This window comes from Myodes glareolus, chromosome 8, assembly GCF_982192425.1.
Source record: "Myodes glareolus chromosome 8, mMyoGla1.1, whole genome shotgun sequence".
NCBI lineage: Eukaryota > Metazoa > Chordata > Mammalia > Rodentia > Cricetidae > Myodes > Myodes glareolus.
In genome coordinates, this window is record NC_142033.1 from 16891419 (window position 1) to 16910560 (window position 19142).

Below are 19142 nucleotides of genomic sequence, written 5' to 3' on the forward strand. Positions count from 1 at the left end.
TGTAGTAAAATTTTCTCAGATCACTTTGTAAGTTCAACTAGCCACCTTTAAAGTCATTCCTATCGCCTCCGTCCCCAGCTCAGTCTGAGAGACCCACTAACAAGGGAAAGCCATGGTTCATAAGTGTTTAGTCTCATTCAGAACTCTCATCATGTCGAAATTCATTTCCATGCTCACTGCCCATAGCTCAGGAGAGTGTTGACATTTGTTCTCATCTTGTTGCCCATAGGATCTAGCATCTCTGCTAAAGGGAAGGGAGAAAACTGAGGCCTTTCCGGAGCCTACAAGACTGTGCAGGGGAAGCGTGCCTGTGTTTTTCCCAATACCTACGAAGCTCTCAGGGGGAAGGATGCCCATTATTTCCCAAAGCCAATGAAGCTGTCAGGGGGAGCATGCCTTTGGAAAATACAGTCGCAGACCACAGAGTAGATACTTTTCATTTTTTATTAATTGCAGTACAGAGAAAAGAAGTCAAGAGTTTAAAGAAATTTATATTCTTTAGGGTGTTGATTTGACACCAACACAAAAGAGGAGTCTTCAGGTCTCTCTTCTTCTCAGGGTAGACTGGAAAAAAAAAAGAGGAAACTTAAGCAATCTTTGTAAAATGAAGTATATTTTCCAAATACAGTTTTAGAAATGTCGAATCTCTTAGACTCTTTTCGCAGTTTCCACCAGTGGAGACAGCCTAAGCATGACCTGGACTTAGCTGAACCCCCTCACTCCGTGGGCAGATGACACACTGATGCTTGTTGTGACCATTCTCGTTATCACTGGTCCCGTCAGAGGCCTCAAGCTTCGAAGTCAGAGGTCTCACCATTTCTCAAGACCTACTTATTACCTAATTTATTACAAATGAAAGCTGTCTTCTCAGAGTGCAACAAAGTTTCCTTTTCCTTCTAAATGGTAATGATTTTGAAATAACCCTCTATCTGTAGGTCCTTTGTTTGAATACACAGAATGTATATGTTTTCATATGGGGATGAAAATAAGATGTGCCATCTTATTCCATTGTTGATATGTCTTTAAAATTCTGTTTCAAAATATTATAAACAAAATTGAACAACATAGCTGTGCTTAATTATCTATATTTTTAAAGGAGGCCATTTTGAAATATGAAAATAAATGCTGTCAAAGTTTGGCATGTGACACCTGAGAGATTCTGAAGCAGATCATTTCGTATGAAACAGGAACCCCAGTTGATAGCTTCATTGTATTTACTGGTGAAATGAATTACAGAATTATTGGCTCAACTATGCAGAATCAATAATACACAACTGTTTTTACCCCATATGCTCTTTTGTATGACTTCAGCTTTAATCTGAGGATATCCTTGGCTGGGTTAAAGTGGGTGACTCCACGCAGTATATCATGTAAATTAGAGCAGAACCATGATTAACTCTTCAGGGCTGGCTTGAATTCTGGATTTTTACTCCTTCTCTCCCTTGGGTAAACTGCATTAATCTAGACCTTTATGTATTTATTTTCTTATCTGCAAATAGAACCCAAATCGGCGAACACACGTGAGAGCCTAAGAGCGGTGGCTGGTGCTAGTCTATGGACTCTTGGCAAATAGTCAACAAATCTTGGCCATCTTAGGAAAGATGATTATGATCAGTTTTCAAAACCCCAAATATAGTTACCTGAGATGCTTGTGATGTATTTAGGCTAAGGCAGCTTGGCTTGCAGCAACAAGTTTTGGACCCTGAACACAAAGAAATGATAGGTGTTAGACAAATATTAGCAAGACACTTAGATTTGCACTTCCACAGTTAGGAGGAAACTCACAAGCCTAGCTCCTCTAATGTAAAATTCAGCTAGAATTCCTAAAAGAAAGCTCACTGACATCTGTTGTATCCAAAAGAATAAACTGTCATTAGGCCACAGGAGGAAATGTGAAATGATTCAGACATGCAATTGTAAATTTTTCCCTTCATGTGTGAATTAAGTCGATTCGAAATGTAACATTTCAGGCTAAGGTTGAAACGAGTTAATGATTTTGGGCTTTACAAATGTTTCTAACTATGTTCATAAGTGCCATAAATTTGGATCAGGGTGGCCATGATAAGCATTCGATACGCCACGGTGCGGTAGGAGATAAAAATTAAGAGCTATGTAAGTCAGCTTGGGTTACAGCTCTGCAGCGAACACAGTCTAGGTTGAGCATGTTACTCAGCATGAGAGCTTCTAAGCCCCGACCTGACCAAATGCACAAGAATGGAAACTGAATACAGCAAAATGCAAAGCGCTCTGTTACCTCTTCGGAGAAGCAGGCCTCCTTGTCGTCAGCCTTGCAGCACTTTTCCAAGAAAGCCGCGAACTCGCCCATCACGGTCTTCAGCTGGTCACCGGTAGCCTTGGGTTTGTGTTTCACCAGCTCGGCAAGGGCGCTGCATTCGGACAGAAAGTAAGAACAGCAAGGGACGGTTACGCCCACGCGGGAACACAAGACAGCAAGGATGGCGAGGTCACAGTTTAAAGTTACAAGTCTTGGATTCAAGTGACTCTGGCTTTGACGACCCAGCACGCCATTGCCAGCCTTAACAGTCTTGACTGCATGTGAGGGTAGTAAGTGCCCTCTGCTAGGACTGAATCAACTGAATGATTGGTGCAAGACACGCTGTCTCTTATGTAGTTGCAGGAGATTTCCTGAAAGACTTCTGTTTTTGCACTTCATCTATGGAATTCTTCTCTCTAATGTCTGCCCCATTTGGCTCACTAATAATGGGGATGCTATAAAAATGAAAAGAAGCCAAGCTGGGTCTCTGTCGTTGATATTTACAGACCAAAGGGTACTGGAGAAAAGAGCTGTGTGGGGGATGGGTTTTGTTACTCCGAACCGCAATCACAGGTCCCCACAGGTGATGACAACCTCCGGCTACATCTCACACTGTTGGAACCTTTCCCGAGAGAATGAGGAGTCTACCCTTCTATGTGTGCTTCCAGCTGTTCTTATCCAACCCTCAGAAGTCACACCTGTGGCTCTGTCCTGCATCTGGTACGGCTTCATCATGGAACAATTGCAGCTAATTATTCATCTCTTGAAATAAGCTCTCCTATGATTTCTATCACCAATTTTATACCTATGCAAATTCATCCGTTAGTTATTTAGCATTATCTACTTTACCTCGACTAGAATTTTATTCTGTTGTGGTTTTTACCCACCGTATTAAAGATAATTCACATGAAAACATTTAATAGTCTTTTTTCCAATAGTAAAAAAGCTTTGACACTTTTTCAACCCAGTAATGCCAACACCTAAACTCTTCTCTCTCAGGAATACAAACACTGCATCAAACTAGACACATCCAATGGACAGGTCTCACTCTCAACACTAGAGATACCCGCAATAAGAAACTATCACTCACGTTTGCTTCTTTAGCTGCTTCTCCTTGTCTGGAAGTGTGCAGATGTCGGCATGGAAGGTGAAGGATTCGGCTTTAAATTCTTTGGGGACATAGGTTTCATCAACTGGCAGAGCCGAGAAGCAAGGTCGCCTTTCCACCAAAGAGCCAGTACAGCACTTGGTGACCTGCTCGCTCACTGGGGTCTTCTCATGCAGCACACACACACGGTTCAGGATGGCAGAGAGCTAAAGAAGTGCAGGCGGAGGAGCAGAACAGTCACTAGAAATCCACAGACACCCACTTTCCGGTGCACTGGAGGAACTGCCATATTGTTTTAGCAGCTATGAATTTGTCCTTGATTGGCACAGTCATTTATTTATCTTTGAAACCAAACATGTGGGATTTATAAACATTGCCTCTCTTTTATTTAAATATAGGTGGCAAAGCCCCAGCTAACACACACACACACACACACACACACACACACATTAGTACACCCTTGCTCCTAAAAGTTAGATTTGTCAATATCTAAAGATAAAACCCCAGCTCTGCTAACATTATGTAATTTCTGTAAGACTCACATAGTCTTCCACACATGGCATTCTGTCTGCTTCAGGAAGCCCACAGCACTTGGTGCCCACTCTTCCTAGGTTTCTTGCAGCTTCCACGAGAGTTGGAGTCGATACCTGAGGTGCTTTCTGAGTGTAACGCACTAGGAGCCTGTTATAAAAAAAATAATTTATATGGTTGCATTCAGGCAGGAAACTGGCCTGCTGTAAAATATTTCAACAAGAGAAAATTTACCCCAAATCAATTTAGATTTTTTTTTCCCCACTAATTGATTTTTTTCTCTAGGATGATATCATAGTATTGGAGAAAGACCTTGTCCTGAACAACTAAGTGGCCATGAAAACTCCCTGGAGCACATGATCTTGGTCTTAGATCTGCACTAACATCATAAAGAAGTGAGCTATAGTTCTCTATCTAATGGTGTCTCTGGACTCAGTGCTGTTTGAAATAAAACCAGCACAAACTTACACAGATCAGCACTGTGATCAACTAAGCAGCGGAAAGACCACTGGTTTAGTGGAGACCGTGAAGGATCCAATGAAAGGAAACAATGCCTGCCTGGCACATCATCTAGCACCTCATAATGTCTAACATTTAATAATGCACCATAAGCAATAAAAGTCAGTATGTGACTGTAATCTCCTCAAGTGAAGAAAAGATGTCAACTCTGACCTATAGAGTCAGAAGCTGAAAGTGTAGATGGCCTTTAAGGAAAGATGTGACTTGTCAGTGTCCTCTCTTTACCTCTGTAGGGAAGGTTCTGTCGGACTGGGATGTGACTCTAGCAGACAGTTCCGTCTCTATCTTCTAGGAATACAAGTTCCCGACTACCAAAGTTCAGGTGTGACTTCCAAATTCCAGCATTTTCCCAAGTGAAGCCTTATTCACATGACAGTCACATGTTATCTAAGTCTTTTGCGGTGTTTCTGTGTTCAGCATTTCTATCAGTTCTTGAGCTGCTGCTGTCCAATGTCTTGTTCTACCAAATACTGTTCTATTGTTTGCTCATAAACTCCACCTTACCTTTGAAGGATAATCCCACTGTGTCAAGATTTGCTATGAGTCCCCAAGAGACCGGTGTTTTATATTACACAGGGGTCTAGTCCTCTCAATCCTGTGATGTAAGTTACATCCTCTCCAGAATTTTTGATAGATAGGGATTATAAGTAATGTGTTTTTATTACTAAGGTCATATGCTGGGTGACATACATATATAAAGAATTACAAATTGATCGAGGAAGAAAAGTAGCTGACGATAACTACTCACGCATTTTGGAATCCATACTCTCCAAGCTTCTCAAAAAGTTCACAGTTAGCTTTGACTAAGTTCTTAGGCTCCTCTACAAGAGGCTGGAATTCTTCAAACTGCAACAGAAAAGAACTCTGTTTATAGCACCCTTCCTGAGAGCCCAACCTAGGTCATTTGCATTTCTCCCTCCCCTCATCCCAAAGACACTTTAGGAGATCTTCCATGTCATGTCTGTCATACTATATTTAAATTGTTCGTTTTATTTGCAAGGTCGTTTGGTACAAGGCAACAAGAATCTTCAGGCTCTGGAATTCAAGGACTGTGTTTGAGCCAGGTCACCTGACTCGTTTTCTTGTCGTGCATTGTTTCTCTATATCTAAATTTCAGACTGGTTCTCTCTGTGGTGACATTAAGTGTACTTAACTAGTACTCCTCTGTTAACCAGCTAAATAAATGAAATTAAAATCGCACTAGTGCACAGCAGACGTTCAATAGACCATGACCATCATTTTTAGGCAATCCCTCTAGTAGGATCTCAAGGTCTCTAAGATGAAACAGTCTACTCCCAGACTCAAGTCTCAGGGTGGTGCCTGGCATTCAGTAACTCCTTTAAAACTGTGATTCTCTTCTTGCCCCAAACAGTTAAGAGACCAGTATGTGCTTACAAGAGCCCTGCCTGAAGTTCTCCACAAGAAACCTGCTGGCATAACTTCTCCTAAAACTACTCCAAAGCCTTCTCCAAAATGTTTGAAAATATCTTAAAGAAATAAACTATACAAATTCCTTTGAGATATTAATGCTGACAGCTGACAGTTTAGGGGGTTGGGTTAACGGTCTTTAAATGTAAACAAAATAAATCTCTTTTAGTTGACATTTGAATTTACTCTCTTATTTTATTCTTAAGAGCATCAAAAGGGGAAAACTACAATAAGGGCTTTGTGTGAGTAAAGATTCCTTCCTTTCTCCAAACCTTCTCTTTCTAGAGTGATTATGTCAGATTTTCTTACATTTTACCCAAAGTGTTTATCCTATCACGATTGAGAACTTTAAGAGCTCAGGCGTGCCTCCATCTCAAGAAAGCATCTGAATTGACCTCCGTGTCAATTCCTGTTAGTTCATCGCTTCCTCTCTCCTTGTAGGAAGCGCTGGCAGGCGCCGCTGTGTTCTGGGCTTACGGAAACCTACCACTTTGCCGTAGCAGGCATGAGGGTCAGCTTCAGCACAGCACTTTTCCAGGGTGGCTTCGTATTTCTTAGCGAGCCTCAGCAGCAAGGAAACAGAGTAGTCAGGGTGCCTTCTTGAATATTCATACAAAAACCTAGTGAAGAGGAGCATAGACTGAGTTAGATACCTGAGCAAGCAATAGACTCACATAACTAATTTCAGTAGTGAGTCACATTCCAGGTTCCCTGCATTGGAATGAGCTCCATGTAGGAAACTAAGCAGCAAAAACTTGGGGTCCAGAGATAACTCTTTCCAGGTTCAGCTTTGCCACTAGAGTGTATTTAGTGTTCTGCATGGGGACTATATCAACACTGTCAGGGCATTAACTTTCTCCATTGTAGAATGGGAAGAAGGATAGCATCTCTCTCACAGGGTGGGTTGGGATAAATCCATGGCGCACTCTATAGAAGCACACAGAGACTGGCACACATTAAATATTTGAGTCATAGTTATTTTTGCTGTATATCTAATTTGTTTTGAACTACGTCTCCAAAGTAGCTCAAGAAATGTGTAAATACAGACAATACTAAAAGTTTCTTTTGTTTCTACATATGAGCGAAATCTGTTATTAAGCACAATTTAGTGCATATGATATGATCATAATCTAATAATAAAATGATAAAATTATTTGTTGCTGTTTTTGAAAACATACAATCATCTGTTATTATTTGGATCCTGTCTTACCACACTGTGACATTCTGGTCTTTTCAACCAAGTACAAAACAGCTAGTGTCATACTGAGTTTATATGTATATGTATGGTATATATATATATATAAATATATATATCAACATGACACTAGTTTATATATATACGTATAAACATACACACACATATATATCCTTGCTGTTATCATAGAGATGGATAGTTATAGATAAGTAAGTAGATAGTTAAATAATAAATAATATGTTTGAATGCTTTACATATTTATGAAATATGCTTAAACTTATGCTTAAGTTATACATATAATTTATATATTCATAGAATATTTCTAAAGATTTCTAGAAATATCCCTATGAAGTAAGGAACACTGAGATTATGCTATATGCATGTATGATTTCATAACAATATTTTTAAATACCTAAACTACTTTTCAGGTAAATTTTAAAGGCTGAGAATGGCAAGGGAGAACAACTTTACTGAGTGCCACAGACGTCATGGTTACTCCAAAGGAAAGCCTGGCAGCTCTGTTAAAACTATAAAAGGAGCCCGGTCAGGCAGCATATACCTTTATTCCCAGCACTCTGGAGGCAGAGGCAGGTGGATCTCTGTGAGTTTGAGGTTAGCCTGGTCTACATAGTGAGTGTTCAGGACAGTCAGAGCTACCCAGTGAGACCCTGTCTCAGAAACAAAATGAAACACAACAAAGCTACGAAAGGAAAGGCATCTACTCACGTGCCCAGGAAGACGTCCTTGGCTTCAGCATAGTTCTTGCACACATCCTTATCCTCAACAAAATCAGCAGCCAGTGGAGCCAGATCAGCAGGCATGTCATCATGCTCCACCTCAGCAAGGCAATGGCCTTTCTGCAGCAGGGGTTTGTCACAGCAAGGCTGCAGTTTGCTAGAGATAGACGCTTGGTTTTCGCACATGTACTTGGCAAGTTCCACCTGTGAGAAAGAAAGACAAATGTTTAAGAGAAACAGTCTTTGCTGCGTCTCCCCTCACATCTCTGTTGTGTGGGGAAAGCACGCTCATCCTGCTCTGGACCACACACAACCAAAGGGCTTCTGTAAACACATTCTCACCCACGCACTGCGTCACACCTGTGGACTCAAGACACCACGACGAAAACATTCCAGTCAGATTCAAGAGAGACTGACTGACTGGTCAGGAACAAGTTATTCACTTATTAATTTCATGTTTCTATGACTGAGCTATTTCAGGTTCTTTTTCTGTGACTGAGATAATGATTCAGGTTATTTTTCTTCCATAAAATTGAGGGTGATTTACTCCTTCCAAATTATGGGTAGGCATTTTAAAACTAAATAACTCACTAAAATATGAGACATAATTAAATACTGAGCAATGGGCACAGTTACAGGCCCTGCTTGCATGCACATAATATAATATAATATCCGACTTAAGATTTCCAGGGGTTATCAAAAGAAAATTCTGGCATTGGATTATTGTTATTGTTATTGTTTTAATCTTTAGAAGGGGGAAGTGAAGAAGAAGATGGTACAGCTTTGGATAAAGTGAGATCACAGAAAATATTTATGTACTTAACACAGACAGTTAATTAGGGGAAAGACTGTGGAGGGATAACGGCCTCCTCTCCTGAAAAGCCTCTCCAATCTGTGTGATCTCCAACCCACTTCTCTCCCCAAAACATCTTTCAAACTGACATTTGTCACTGTTCTCTTTCCGATTAAGTCTTCTCAGAGTGCAGCTGAACAAAAGAGTTTCGGGTCATTTAATAATTCAGTCAACTGTTTTTGGTTTGGTTTGGGCTTTGTTTTTTTTGGGGGGGGGTGATTTGTTTGTTTGCTTGTTTTCCTGGATAATGCCACAAAGTAAGGAAACTTGGTAGAGTAAAGGAGAGCCCAGAGCCCAGGTCAGCCAGCACCTGTGTTCACCCATGCAGCCAAGCGCGTCCACTCACGGACTCTAGCATACAATGACACTTTACCCTGTCATCTGCGCACTCAAGCAGGTCGCCGTGACAGCACTCCTGGGTGATTTTGGTGTAGTCTGTTGCCAATTTGGTAATTTCTGCGAAATCAGCCTTGGGGAATTTCTGGCTCAAACGAGTTACTGCCCTAAAAAGAAAATTTCCCCATCAAAGAATTACTATCATATTATATGTGTAAGAAAGCAATGGAAAGAGATCATTTATGACAAGGTTCAACACTAACTGAAATGAAGATAATTATAAAAATTCACTAGTTCTTATAACGTTATTTCTGACATTAATAGGTTTTCTTTGGGCAGAATTATCTACTGAAAGAATGGGAGTGGTCTGGGGAAAGTTAATTCATCATAAAGTTAAAATCAAAGGTGAATTCCCAAAGGGGTGGCAGTCTGAGGAGCATCAGGTTTTGAGTCCTTAATCTGGCTTGATGACATCTTAGCAGTGTGACCCCAAGCAGGCTTTAACTTTTATAGTGTTACAGTACACTAAATCAAAGGATCTGGGAGGTTAAATTATGTAATGATATGAAAGCATTTTCTCATCTGGAAATGAAGATCCATCACCTTTTGTCTAGAGATACACCTTTCAGAATTCTAAAGGTCTGTGGAGGGGGAAAATCCCTGATGTCTAGAGAATTAGAGAGTTTTTGTCATGCATCATTCTGCCAAGAAATTGGTCCAGCAGAGAGCCTCCAAGCTCCATGGCAAGATGTAAAAAGCCAAAAGCCAAGATCTTCTTTATTTTCAAAACAATTTTCAGTTCTATAGTTCCAATATAGATTCCTTTGCAAGAACCAACTATCACCCGTGTAGTGGTGTGTTGTTTCATGCTGGAGTTGCTATATTTATTGATTTGATTGGCTTTAAGAATTTGCATGGTAAGGATGACTCGATGAGGATGATTCTCGCTGACAGAGTCCTGAAAACAGGGACAATGTCTGCCTTCTCCACTTTCTCTCCTATTGTGTTGATTCATTATTGATGAAGAGGAGAGGTGCCAGAAGAGCAAGCATATTTTTCTTGGCCTGTATATTAAAGGACATTCCCAGGTTCAGCTACATAATTTTCAAAAAGCAAAGAGAGGGTAGAGCAAACACATGAGATTAGGAACAGAATTGGAGTTGTCAGAAAATTCTGATGGCTGAATTCAATTATCTGGACATGAAAACAGTCACTTTCAGACTGATGGAAAATAAAATAAGTAAATTAGTTACCCTGAATTTGATTGTATATCTTTAAGGTTTTAAAATGAAATTCCTAGTCTTTATAAGCAAAGCAAATGGAATTTAAATACCTGTCTTCTTTTAGACAAAAAAAAACTAAATTCTTTGGTGATTTAAGACAAAAAACTGAGACAAAATTGTCAAATTATTACTGTTATTCTGAGTTCACCTCTATCAACTCTTCATAAAGTACCTTATAAATGCACAGTCTTGTAGATTGAACAATTATCATTATAAAGATGTGAACTGTGATATAAAAAATATGTACCATGCTTTCAAAGCTCTCTCTCCAAATTTCTCCAAGCTGGAGCACTTCAGCCTCTGGTGGGCAGATGAGAGCAGCGCTTTCTCCTTCAGAGCATCAAGCTACAGAAAGAAATCTAGTTGAAAAAATTTGGAAAAGACAATTTCTACACACACACATACAACTTCAAACGTTCAGACAGCCCTCTGCCAAAATCATTTGTTTGGGTGGGGAGTTTAAATCAGGCAAGAACTCTACTACTGAGATACACCTTCCATCAAAATGAAAATTTTAAAAAATTTGCACATAAATTCACAAATATTCCCTTTTGATTTCTAAGGGAAGGAAAATCAGTCTGGTCATAGTGGAGGTTTCTAGGTAGACACTGCCAGGGAGAGGTACTGAATCCGAGGGCATATACATATAGATCTCTATTGACTTTGATTTTAATAATTTAATTTAATAATTTAAAATTTTAATAAATTAATTTAATAATTTTTAATTTTAATAATATCCCAGGGCATAGACATATAAATCTGTATTTTGTGACTAGTTCATCTAACTCCCTACTGCATCAGCCTTCATAAAATGGGTAAGTGCCTAAGAAAAACAAATGATTTATGAAGTAAATATTTATGGAAGAAAGGAATGGATTCCAACTTCTAGACTCAGCAAAATTCTCTGCTTTGAATTCTACCCCCAGAAAAGTGTCTCATAGAACAACTAAAAAAATAAAAATAAATTTAAAAACCCTAGCCCTTGCTGTCCAATTTAACAAATGCTTTGATACAACAGAAGACGCCACCATCAAGAATGGGAAGATAAGTAAACACAAGAACTCGCTCCCAGACCATCACTGCTAGATCTTAAAGGAAAAAGGATATGAGAACAAAATCTATTGGTAACCTAAGAGAGAAGAAGGTTTTCTAATGACAGAGAGAAGTTTCATCCAGAGATTCAGATGTCCCAAATCTGGCCCTAAGATGGCCGAAAGCTGAGGCTGGGAATACACCGTGGTTCCGGCCCATGTCTGCCCAGGGATTACCTTTGGTCCCAGGCAGGCAGCTTTGTCGGCTTCGGCACAGCACTCGGTCATGATGGCATTTTGCTTCTCAGCATAGTAAAGGAGCTCGGGGGCATAGAAATAAGGATGTCTTCTGGCAACTTCATGCAGGTAGCTGAGGAAGGGAAAAAGAAGAGAGTAGGCACTCACTTCCCACAGCACATAACACTGCAGAAGTGATGAGTCAACAAAACCCAAAGATTTGTGATGGGCCAATTTCACTCGGTACGACCATGAGTGATGGCCTGTCTCTGTTGTTCTTAAGTGAAGAAAGGGAGATTGAATTTATGTATCTGTGTGAAAATATTCACGTGTGCATTTTTTTCGCTAAATGGTTAAATTTGGGTGATATAATGTTGCTGACTAAAACAAAATTGATCCAGAGGACATGAACACCACATACACGCACCACTTCAGAATATTTTGCAACTTTTCAACCTCAGATTTTTCACAGAGGTCATACATGTTTTCAAGATCAAAATATTCTTGATCTTTTTACTGTCATTGTGAACAGTTTTGTGGTGTCAAAGTTTAGGTTTTTAAAAATCACCTTGAGGTAAAACCTTCCCAGGCTTGATGCTGGATATTTGGGCTTTTAATGACTATTAGCATAGGTGTTCCTGGCAGCGTTGCTGCCCAGTTTTTTATTTAAAGCATAGGTCTCTGGTTACTTACTGTCCCATAAATGAGGCAGGATTTTCCTGGAAGGAGGTGCACATGGCCTCAGCCTCTGGCCTCACAAATGGGGGCAGGTTGGGTTTGTCATCCTTGTGTTTCAGGAAACATTGGTTTCTTTCTGGTTCTTGTTTGGCACAGCACTCAGACAGCTCAGCATAGTTGTCACCAAGTTTTGGGATAGCACAGAGCTTATCTCCAAAGAGAGTGTGCTAAGGAGGAAAACAGAAGATGTCAAACTCCTGCCGGCACCTGACTTTCTCTATAACCAAAGAGCAGTGCAAAGAACAGAATGTGCAGGTAAAACATGGGTAAGAAAATCAGGACCTGTATGTAGGTATAAAGATGATATGTCCCTATGTTGAAGCATCACACAACTCCTTGAAATATATACAATTTTATGCTATTATATACCACTTAAAATAAATGTAAGTGTAAAAACTTTGTTAATGAAAGAAATCATATTTTAAAACTGTAAAGCAAAAGGAAAATCCCTTCATTGACTTTCCTTTGATTTGCCTGTTTTTATGTAATTTTCAGAATAGTCAAACGCCACAGTGCTGTGTATGGTGAATGAAACAGAGGAGCAGACAGGTCGGTCCTTAAGGGATGTCGCCCTACATGTCCTCTATCTGGCACCAAAAGCTGGAAGAAAAAGTCAAGATGATGAAAAAAAAATCAGGGAAACTAGCTCTGGAAGGAGAGCGTGAATTAAACTTGAGCCACGTATTCACACGGCTTCTCACTTAACTGTAGAAGGGATGAATAGGAACTTCTCTGTTCCTTTGGAATAAGCCCAAGTTTTTAGCAGACTCCCTGTAAAACTGAGGAATAACACAATCTACTCTAGATAATTACTACATTAAGATGTAGATCTCCTCTTTATTCTAGAAACAATGACCCCAAAGGACTGCGTTTGTTAAATAATTCTTCCTTTTCTCATTAATTTTTGTTATAAAACTCATCTAACTTCATGGAAATTTTACTGATCTAAACAGACTTTATTAACTTAAAAAAATTGACTCAGGAATAACAAGGTAGAATTGTACTATTTTGTGTGAAGTACTAACCCTGCAATGAGAGAGAAAGGTTTCCAGAGCAAAAAGGCCTAGAGATAAGTTTGAGAAATGACTTTGCCCAGAGATGAGGCAGGCAGAGAAGCTCAGGTCCCAGGTTTTGAAGTCCTACCCATAAAGAGCAAAACTTTTTCTAAATAACTGAAAATCACACTTTTTAGTTGTATATAAAAATTCATTCCCCTAAAATAGAAATAAAGAGCTATACTATAATTTTATCCAAGTAACCAAGTAGCATAGAAATCAGCAGATACTTTCTGAAGATTCCACATAGTATCATTATATCAAGAAAACATTATCCCTCCTACTCTACTGTAGCATTACCTATAATAATTAAAATGTATAAATAGCCTAAGCAACCACCAGCAAATGGATGAAGAGAATGTGGGTAGATAGATTAAGACGTAGTCAATAAACAAAGGATTACTCTTCAGCCTTTAAACAAGGAACATTCTGCAACTAGTACCAACATGGGTAAACTTGGAGGACATTTTGCTAAGTGCAACAAGCCAGTCACAGAAAGACACATTCTGTGGGATTCTGCTCAAATAAGGTACCTGAGAGAGTCCAATTCACAGAATTCAAAATGAGAATCATGGCTGACAAAGAAAGGAGGAACTCAGTTATAGATCATTCGGCATAGAATCTCAGTTAAGCGAGATAAATTCTATAGATCTGCTGGATGGTATTGTAGCTATTGTCAACTACAGTAAGATGGTAGAGGGCTTTCACTACAAAAATTAAATATATATATGAATATATATATATATATATGAATTCTATTACTAATAGCCTCTGTGACCAGAAATCAGATTTTAGAGCTTGGAAAGAAAATGTACAAATGACAAATTGCCATTAAAAATATTATAACTGCTAGCACATACCTAGACTGTCTCCACTTGCTTGCAAGTTGAATCATTTAATAACTTTTCATCACTGCTTTATATTTTGAGATTACTATATAATTACATCATTTCCTCCTTCCCTTTTCTCCCTCTAAACCCGCTCATACATGCCTCCCTTGTTCTTTTGGATCCATGATCTCATTCCTCATTAATTGTTGATACATACATATATGTTTATATGTATACATATATATTCCTAAATACAGTCTGTTGGTCTGTACAATGTTTTCAGGATTGGCCATTGGTATTGAATTAACAAATTGGTGTTCTCTTCCCTGGAGAAGACAATTTCTCCTGCTCCCAGCATTCCTCTTTGCCTATAGCTCTTTGTGTAGGGTTGAGACTTTGTGGTCTTTCATCCACTTTGGCACATCTATTGTCATTGTCATTGTTAAGCTCATGTTTGGGCAGTCATGTTGGTGAGACTTTTGGGGGTATAGCTTCTGACATTACTAGGAGACAATGTCATAGCAAAATTCCTAGTCCTCCGGTTCTTACAATCTTTCTGCCCCCTCTTCCGCAATGTTCTCAGGGCCTTAGGTGTGGGAGACAGTATTTATTTTCCTTTGAAACACTCAGAATTATAAAAAAAAGAAAAAGGGGACCCCAAAATCAGAATGCACTTACAAGTGACTTGTCACAGTTAGCAGCAGACTCGTCGGCAACACACGCCTTTGCAAAGTCGGTTACTTCATTCACTAATTTTATGTGTTCTTCATATGGGCATTTCTGGAGATACTGGGCGAAGGAGACCAGAACTCTGAAGAACAGACAGAAATAAAGCTCTCATATGGAGCAGTTGACTTCCCTGAATAGCAAATTGTGAACGTGTACACCAGCTATACGCTGTATATCTTTCTCACAACTAGCTAGAAAACCTATTCCGGGCAGCTCTTCTCTGAGGTCTAACCAGGAAGATGAGCCTTTCCAAGCAGAAAGAATATGGATTTGTACCATGCTTAAGTCTAGATGCTTATGTGTGTCAGTAGATTTATGACCATGGGGCAAACAAACAAACTATGTTCTAAATAGATTTCATGGTCAAGGCTAGACATTACCCAAGTTCTTGGGGTTATTTCTCTTCTAATCCATATACCTCTGGTAATAGGAGGTATAAGATACTATTGAACTTTTAAAAATAAACTAGCTTCTCATTTTTCACCACATTAAAAAAAATTTGAGGTTGGAGGTATGACTTAATTATAGAGCACTTACATCATATGAGTGTAAGGCCCTGGTACTACAAAAAGACAAATTAGTCTGCTCAAGGGATCATGAGATTGTCCTGTGTAAAGAATGATTAGCAAGTTAGCTGCCCAAGGAGCTACATCTTAGACCTTTCCAGAAAGAACAATAAGATTCCATTCTTCACAAGTTTGATGTGAGCTCCAGAATCTCACTCTCCAGTAAAGCAGCCATTAATCACAAGTGGCTAGATACGTTTAAGTAAAATTAAATATCATTTGAATGTGTGCCCCTTGGTTAGACTTGCCATGTTTCAAGCACCCAGTACCCACGTGTCCTCTGGCTGCCATATTGCCCAGCACAGGACTTTCCAGTGGAGACATTGCTATTGGACAGTGTGACCCCACAATTTGCACACTCAAGGTGGGCAAAAGCACTTTAGAACTTGAAATACTACCAGAAACATCAAATTGACTTTCAACATTTTAACTTACAGGCCTTTGAAATATTTTTCTCCCAAATCATTGTACCGATGAGCGATCTCACTCTTGTCTGTGGGAACAGGGAGAGAAAATCCACAAAACATATTGAAATATTGATGAAGACAACTAATTATAATGCTGCTTCTCATAGGTCTATCCCCAAACTTAAGCTATTCCTTTGCTTTAAGACACTGGCCTCTGATAGCTATTTGAAAAAATGAAGCTGTCAATGATTCCTTCCTTCTGCATTTAAAAAGACTGTCCTTTCACCAAAATATTATTTTAAAATTTAAGTGTTTATAGCTTTGCTATCAAACCTAAGATTCAATGCTTTTGTCATGTCTGTATCTACTAAGACAACCTGAAATAAAAGTATATACGAATGGAACCTCCAATTAGAAAAATAAACAACACACACTTTTAGTTCTTAGTATAACAGGGTACGGTAAACAGGCTTTGCGATTGGGAAAAATTCTGACTTCAGCTGTATTCGATAGAACTTAAGTCACTTTGCCTAGCGTTTCTTCAAGATTAAGAGAAATTTAAAAATAAGCTTAAAAAATCCCCTCATTAGTGTCACCTAAGATGTCTAAAGTCTATTAATAATATAACCGCACAAGGGTTCTCAGGTGCAAAATGGCATCAAAGCCTGGAGAGAAGCCCTGAAGGGAAACCCAAGCTTTAAAGCTACAGGGCTTCCATCACTAGGAAAGTTCGGTAAGAGTAGAGCAGGAAAGAAGGTAAGATTCTTACGTGCATCGCGGCGAAACACGCCCCTGGAAAAAGCAGAGCCGGAGACAAAGAGAAGGAGGAGGAAAGTTACCCACTTCATTGTGCCAGAGGCTTGTGGGCTTGAGAGGAAAGGTGAGATGGACGGAGGGAAAGCCGCTCTAATATACTTCTTTAACCAATAACGGTAGACCATTAACCAGACTCATCTCACATCTCATTGGTTCTCACCCTATTACAAAATCAGACGGTCCTTGCCAAAAAGTTGTTTGACTAGATCCCTTGCGTCTGTTTGCCCTCTGGAGCTGTTTTCCTCACAAGACTTTGTCAATTCATTAAAGTTATGTAAAACATCAAATTTTACATAAGAGTTTAAACTGTTCAAACCTAGTATCCCTTACCGTGTTCTTTGTCTCCCATTTGAGGATTTTTGGCTTGGACCTTCGCATGGGAACACGACTTATTTTAAAAGCCAAGTACTGAACTACATGTATTGTTCATTCCAAGTACGTTCTTACTGTTGGTAATAAAGAATTTGCATGGAGCGGGTGCTGATTATAGGGTCTTCATGTCTTTCTCATCCTTTTGAAATTAGAATCCTCCATAAAGCTCACATAGCCTCAAATGTAAGCGGAGAAAAGGTCGGAGCAGTAAGAAGAATTTCAGTGGATGTTTGGAAGTGTGTCTCCATCCCAGCTCTATCTATGTGTGAAACAGGCCTGGGGTAGATACTTCCATCTGACATAAATCTCTTTCTTGGGTTTTATTTTGAAGAAGAGACACTAGAGGAACATGCACGCAAAGACAGTGATGATGGCCTTTGCCACAGAACAGGACAGAAGGATAGCAGACCAGCTCTCTCACCTCAAAAGAAAAAATTCATCATAATGGACTAAGAGCTTGAGTTGATTTACTAACTGATGGGTTCCAATAATTTTAAAATATAAATTAATAGCAACTGAATCTTTCCTTAACAGTATTAATTCAGTGTTTTACATGTGTATATACTAATTAATCATTAGCAGCAGAAAATTAAAGTGCTTAATCCTTAACACTATTTTTTATGCTTAAAAGAAATGTTTGAACAGTTGCAATTGGTAAGAAAGAATTTATACTCTTTCTTCTGAAATTCCCGGTATTAATTCTGTATGCATATTCTGTGAGAGGAAGGAAGCCATATGGCTGTTAGTTATTTCTAACTGTTCTGCTCCCCAAAATTTTTAACTCCATGGTTAGTCAGTCATCAGGAGAGTTTGGCATGACCATTCACGCAAAATTGAAGCTGAGTTTTGAATACAACCTAGAGAATCTATTTTCTGAGTAAATAGGAACTGGCTCAGATGAGTTTTAAGTGTTTTCTCGTGCTCGTGGGACAACTTTGAAAATGAAGAGCGGTTGGGAAAATCCTTTTTTTCTAAGTGATGTGAGCTCATCATTTAGAAGTGAAAAAGAGAAAAAAAAAGCCACTCCAGTTGAAATGCAAACATGACTCAGAATGAAACCTGAGCTTCAATCCCTTTTACCCTTTGTTTTCTCATTGTCTTGTTGGAAGTTTGTTGTTGTCAGTCATTTTGACGGGATGGTTTCGAAGTAGATGGATTATCTCCTTGGAACTGTTTTCTACTTCCTCATCACCCCAATTATAACCTTCAGACCAGCACACTCTCTCTCTCACCCTCCTGATTTCTGGAACCTCTCAGAAAGTCTTTCAAGCCGCCTTGCCTTCCATCTTCTAGCCTCGGTCCAGGCTACATGTTTCTTCTTGCAGGATCCTGTAGTGCCTCCGAATCTCCGGAATGTGTCCAGAAAAATACAATAGCAATATCAAATAATGTCCTCAGGTTTTTGCCATAGACTTTCTAGAAGTAGTGACGTTACCTGTATCCATTCTAAAATGTAGAAATTTGGCTGAATTTGGAAGAAAAATGGGGATACAAAATCTGTCTTTTTTCTATATAAAAAAGAGTCTTTTTTGTGGATATATACAGATCCCACCTAGTCTGCAGGACTATATAAAGAATGAAGTAGGTAAAGTGGAAGATCATTATGCAAAAAGTCAACAACTGAAACAAGATAAGCTATTTAATTTCCCATTCAGTTATGAAGATATATTTCCCAGTAAAAGTCAAAAACTGTACAAGATATTTGAGCTTAAATAAAGTTTTCTAATGCAAGTACACATTGTGATTCAAACAATAATCATCCTCCATTGTCTTTTGACACTCCTAAAATATCCACCTGAATTATTGAGAAATGCAGGTTGTGCTAAAGATTTTCTTGGAGAAAGGAGTTTCCGTCACAAAGCCTCACCTGAGACAGGTGGACCACATTCAGCACTACATACTGGCTTTCAGCTGGCCAGCGAATAGCCAGCTGATCGAAGGCTGCCATGAAAGACGTTTGTGTGACACCAACTCAGCTGAGAATTCCAGAAACTCCTGGCTCTTAGATTGACAGCTCTTTCTGACCAGGTTCCTAGGACACCAGTGGTGGACAGTTCTGAGTTCACAATTGACAGGTCTTGCCTAGAACACTGCTC

The 19142-nt window shown here is 39.2% G+C and overlaps 1 protein-coding gene across 1 annotated transcript; it reads right to left on the reverse strand.

Moving 5' to 3' along the window:
- Positions 1–430: 430 nt before the first annotated feature.
- On the reverse strand, positions 431–16785 carry Alb (albumin). Its single transcript, XM_087908880.1, has 15 exons — positions 16628–16785; positions 15887–15944; positions 14835–14967; positions 12227–12438; positions 11534–11666; positions 10513–10610; positions 9020–9149; positions 7783–7997; positions 6349–6481; positions 5182–5279; positions 3926–4064; positions 3366–3589; positions 2255–2387; positions 1641–1702; positions 431–564 (listed from the first exon to the last, which is right to left on the reverse strand). Exons 1-14 carry the CDS (start codon positions 16704–16706, stop codon positions 1661–1663), a joined length of 1827 nt encoding a protein of 608 aa, XP_087765006.1. The 5' UTR covers positions 16707–16785; the 3' UTR covers positions 431–564; positions 1641–1660.
- Positions 16786–19142: the final 2357 nt, after the last annotated feature.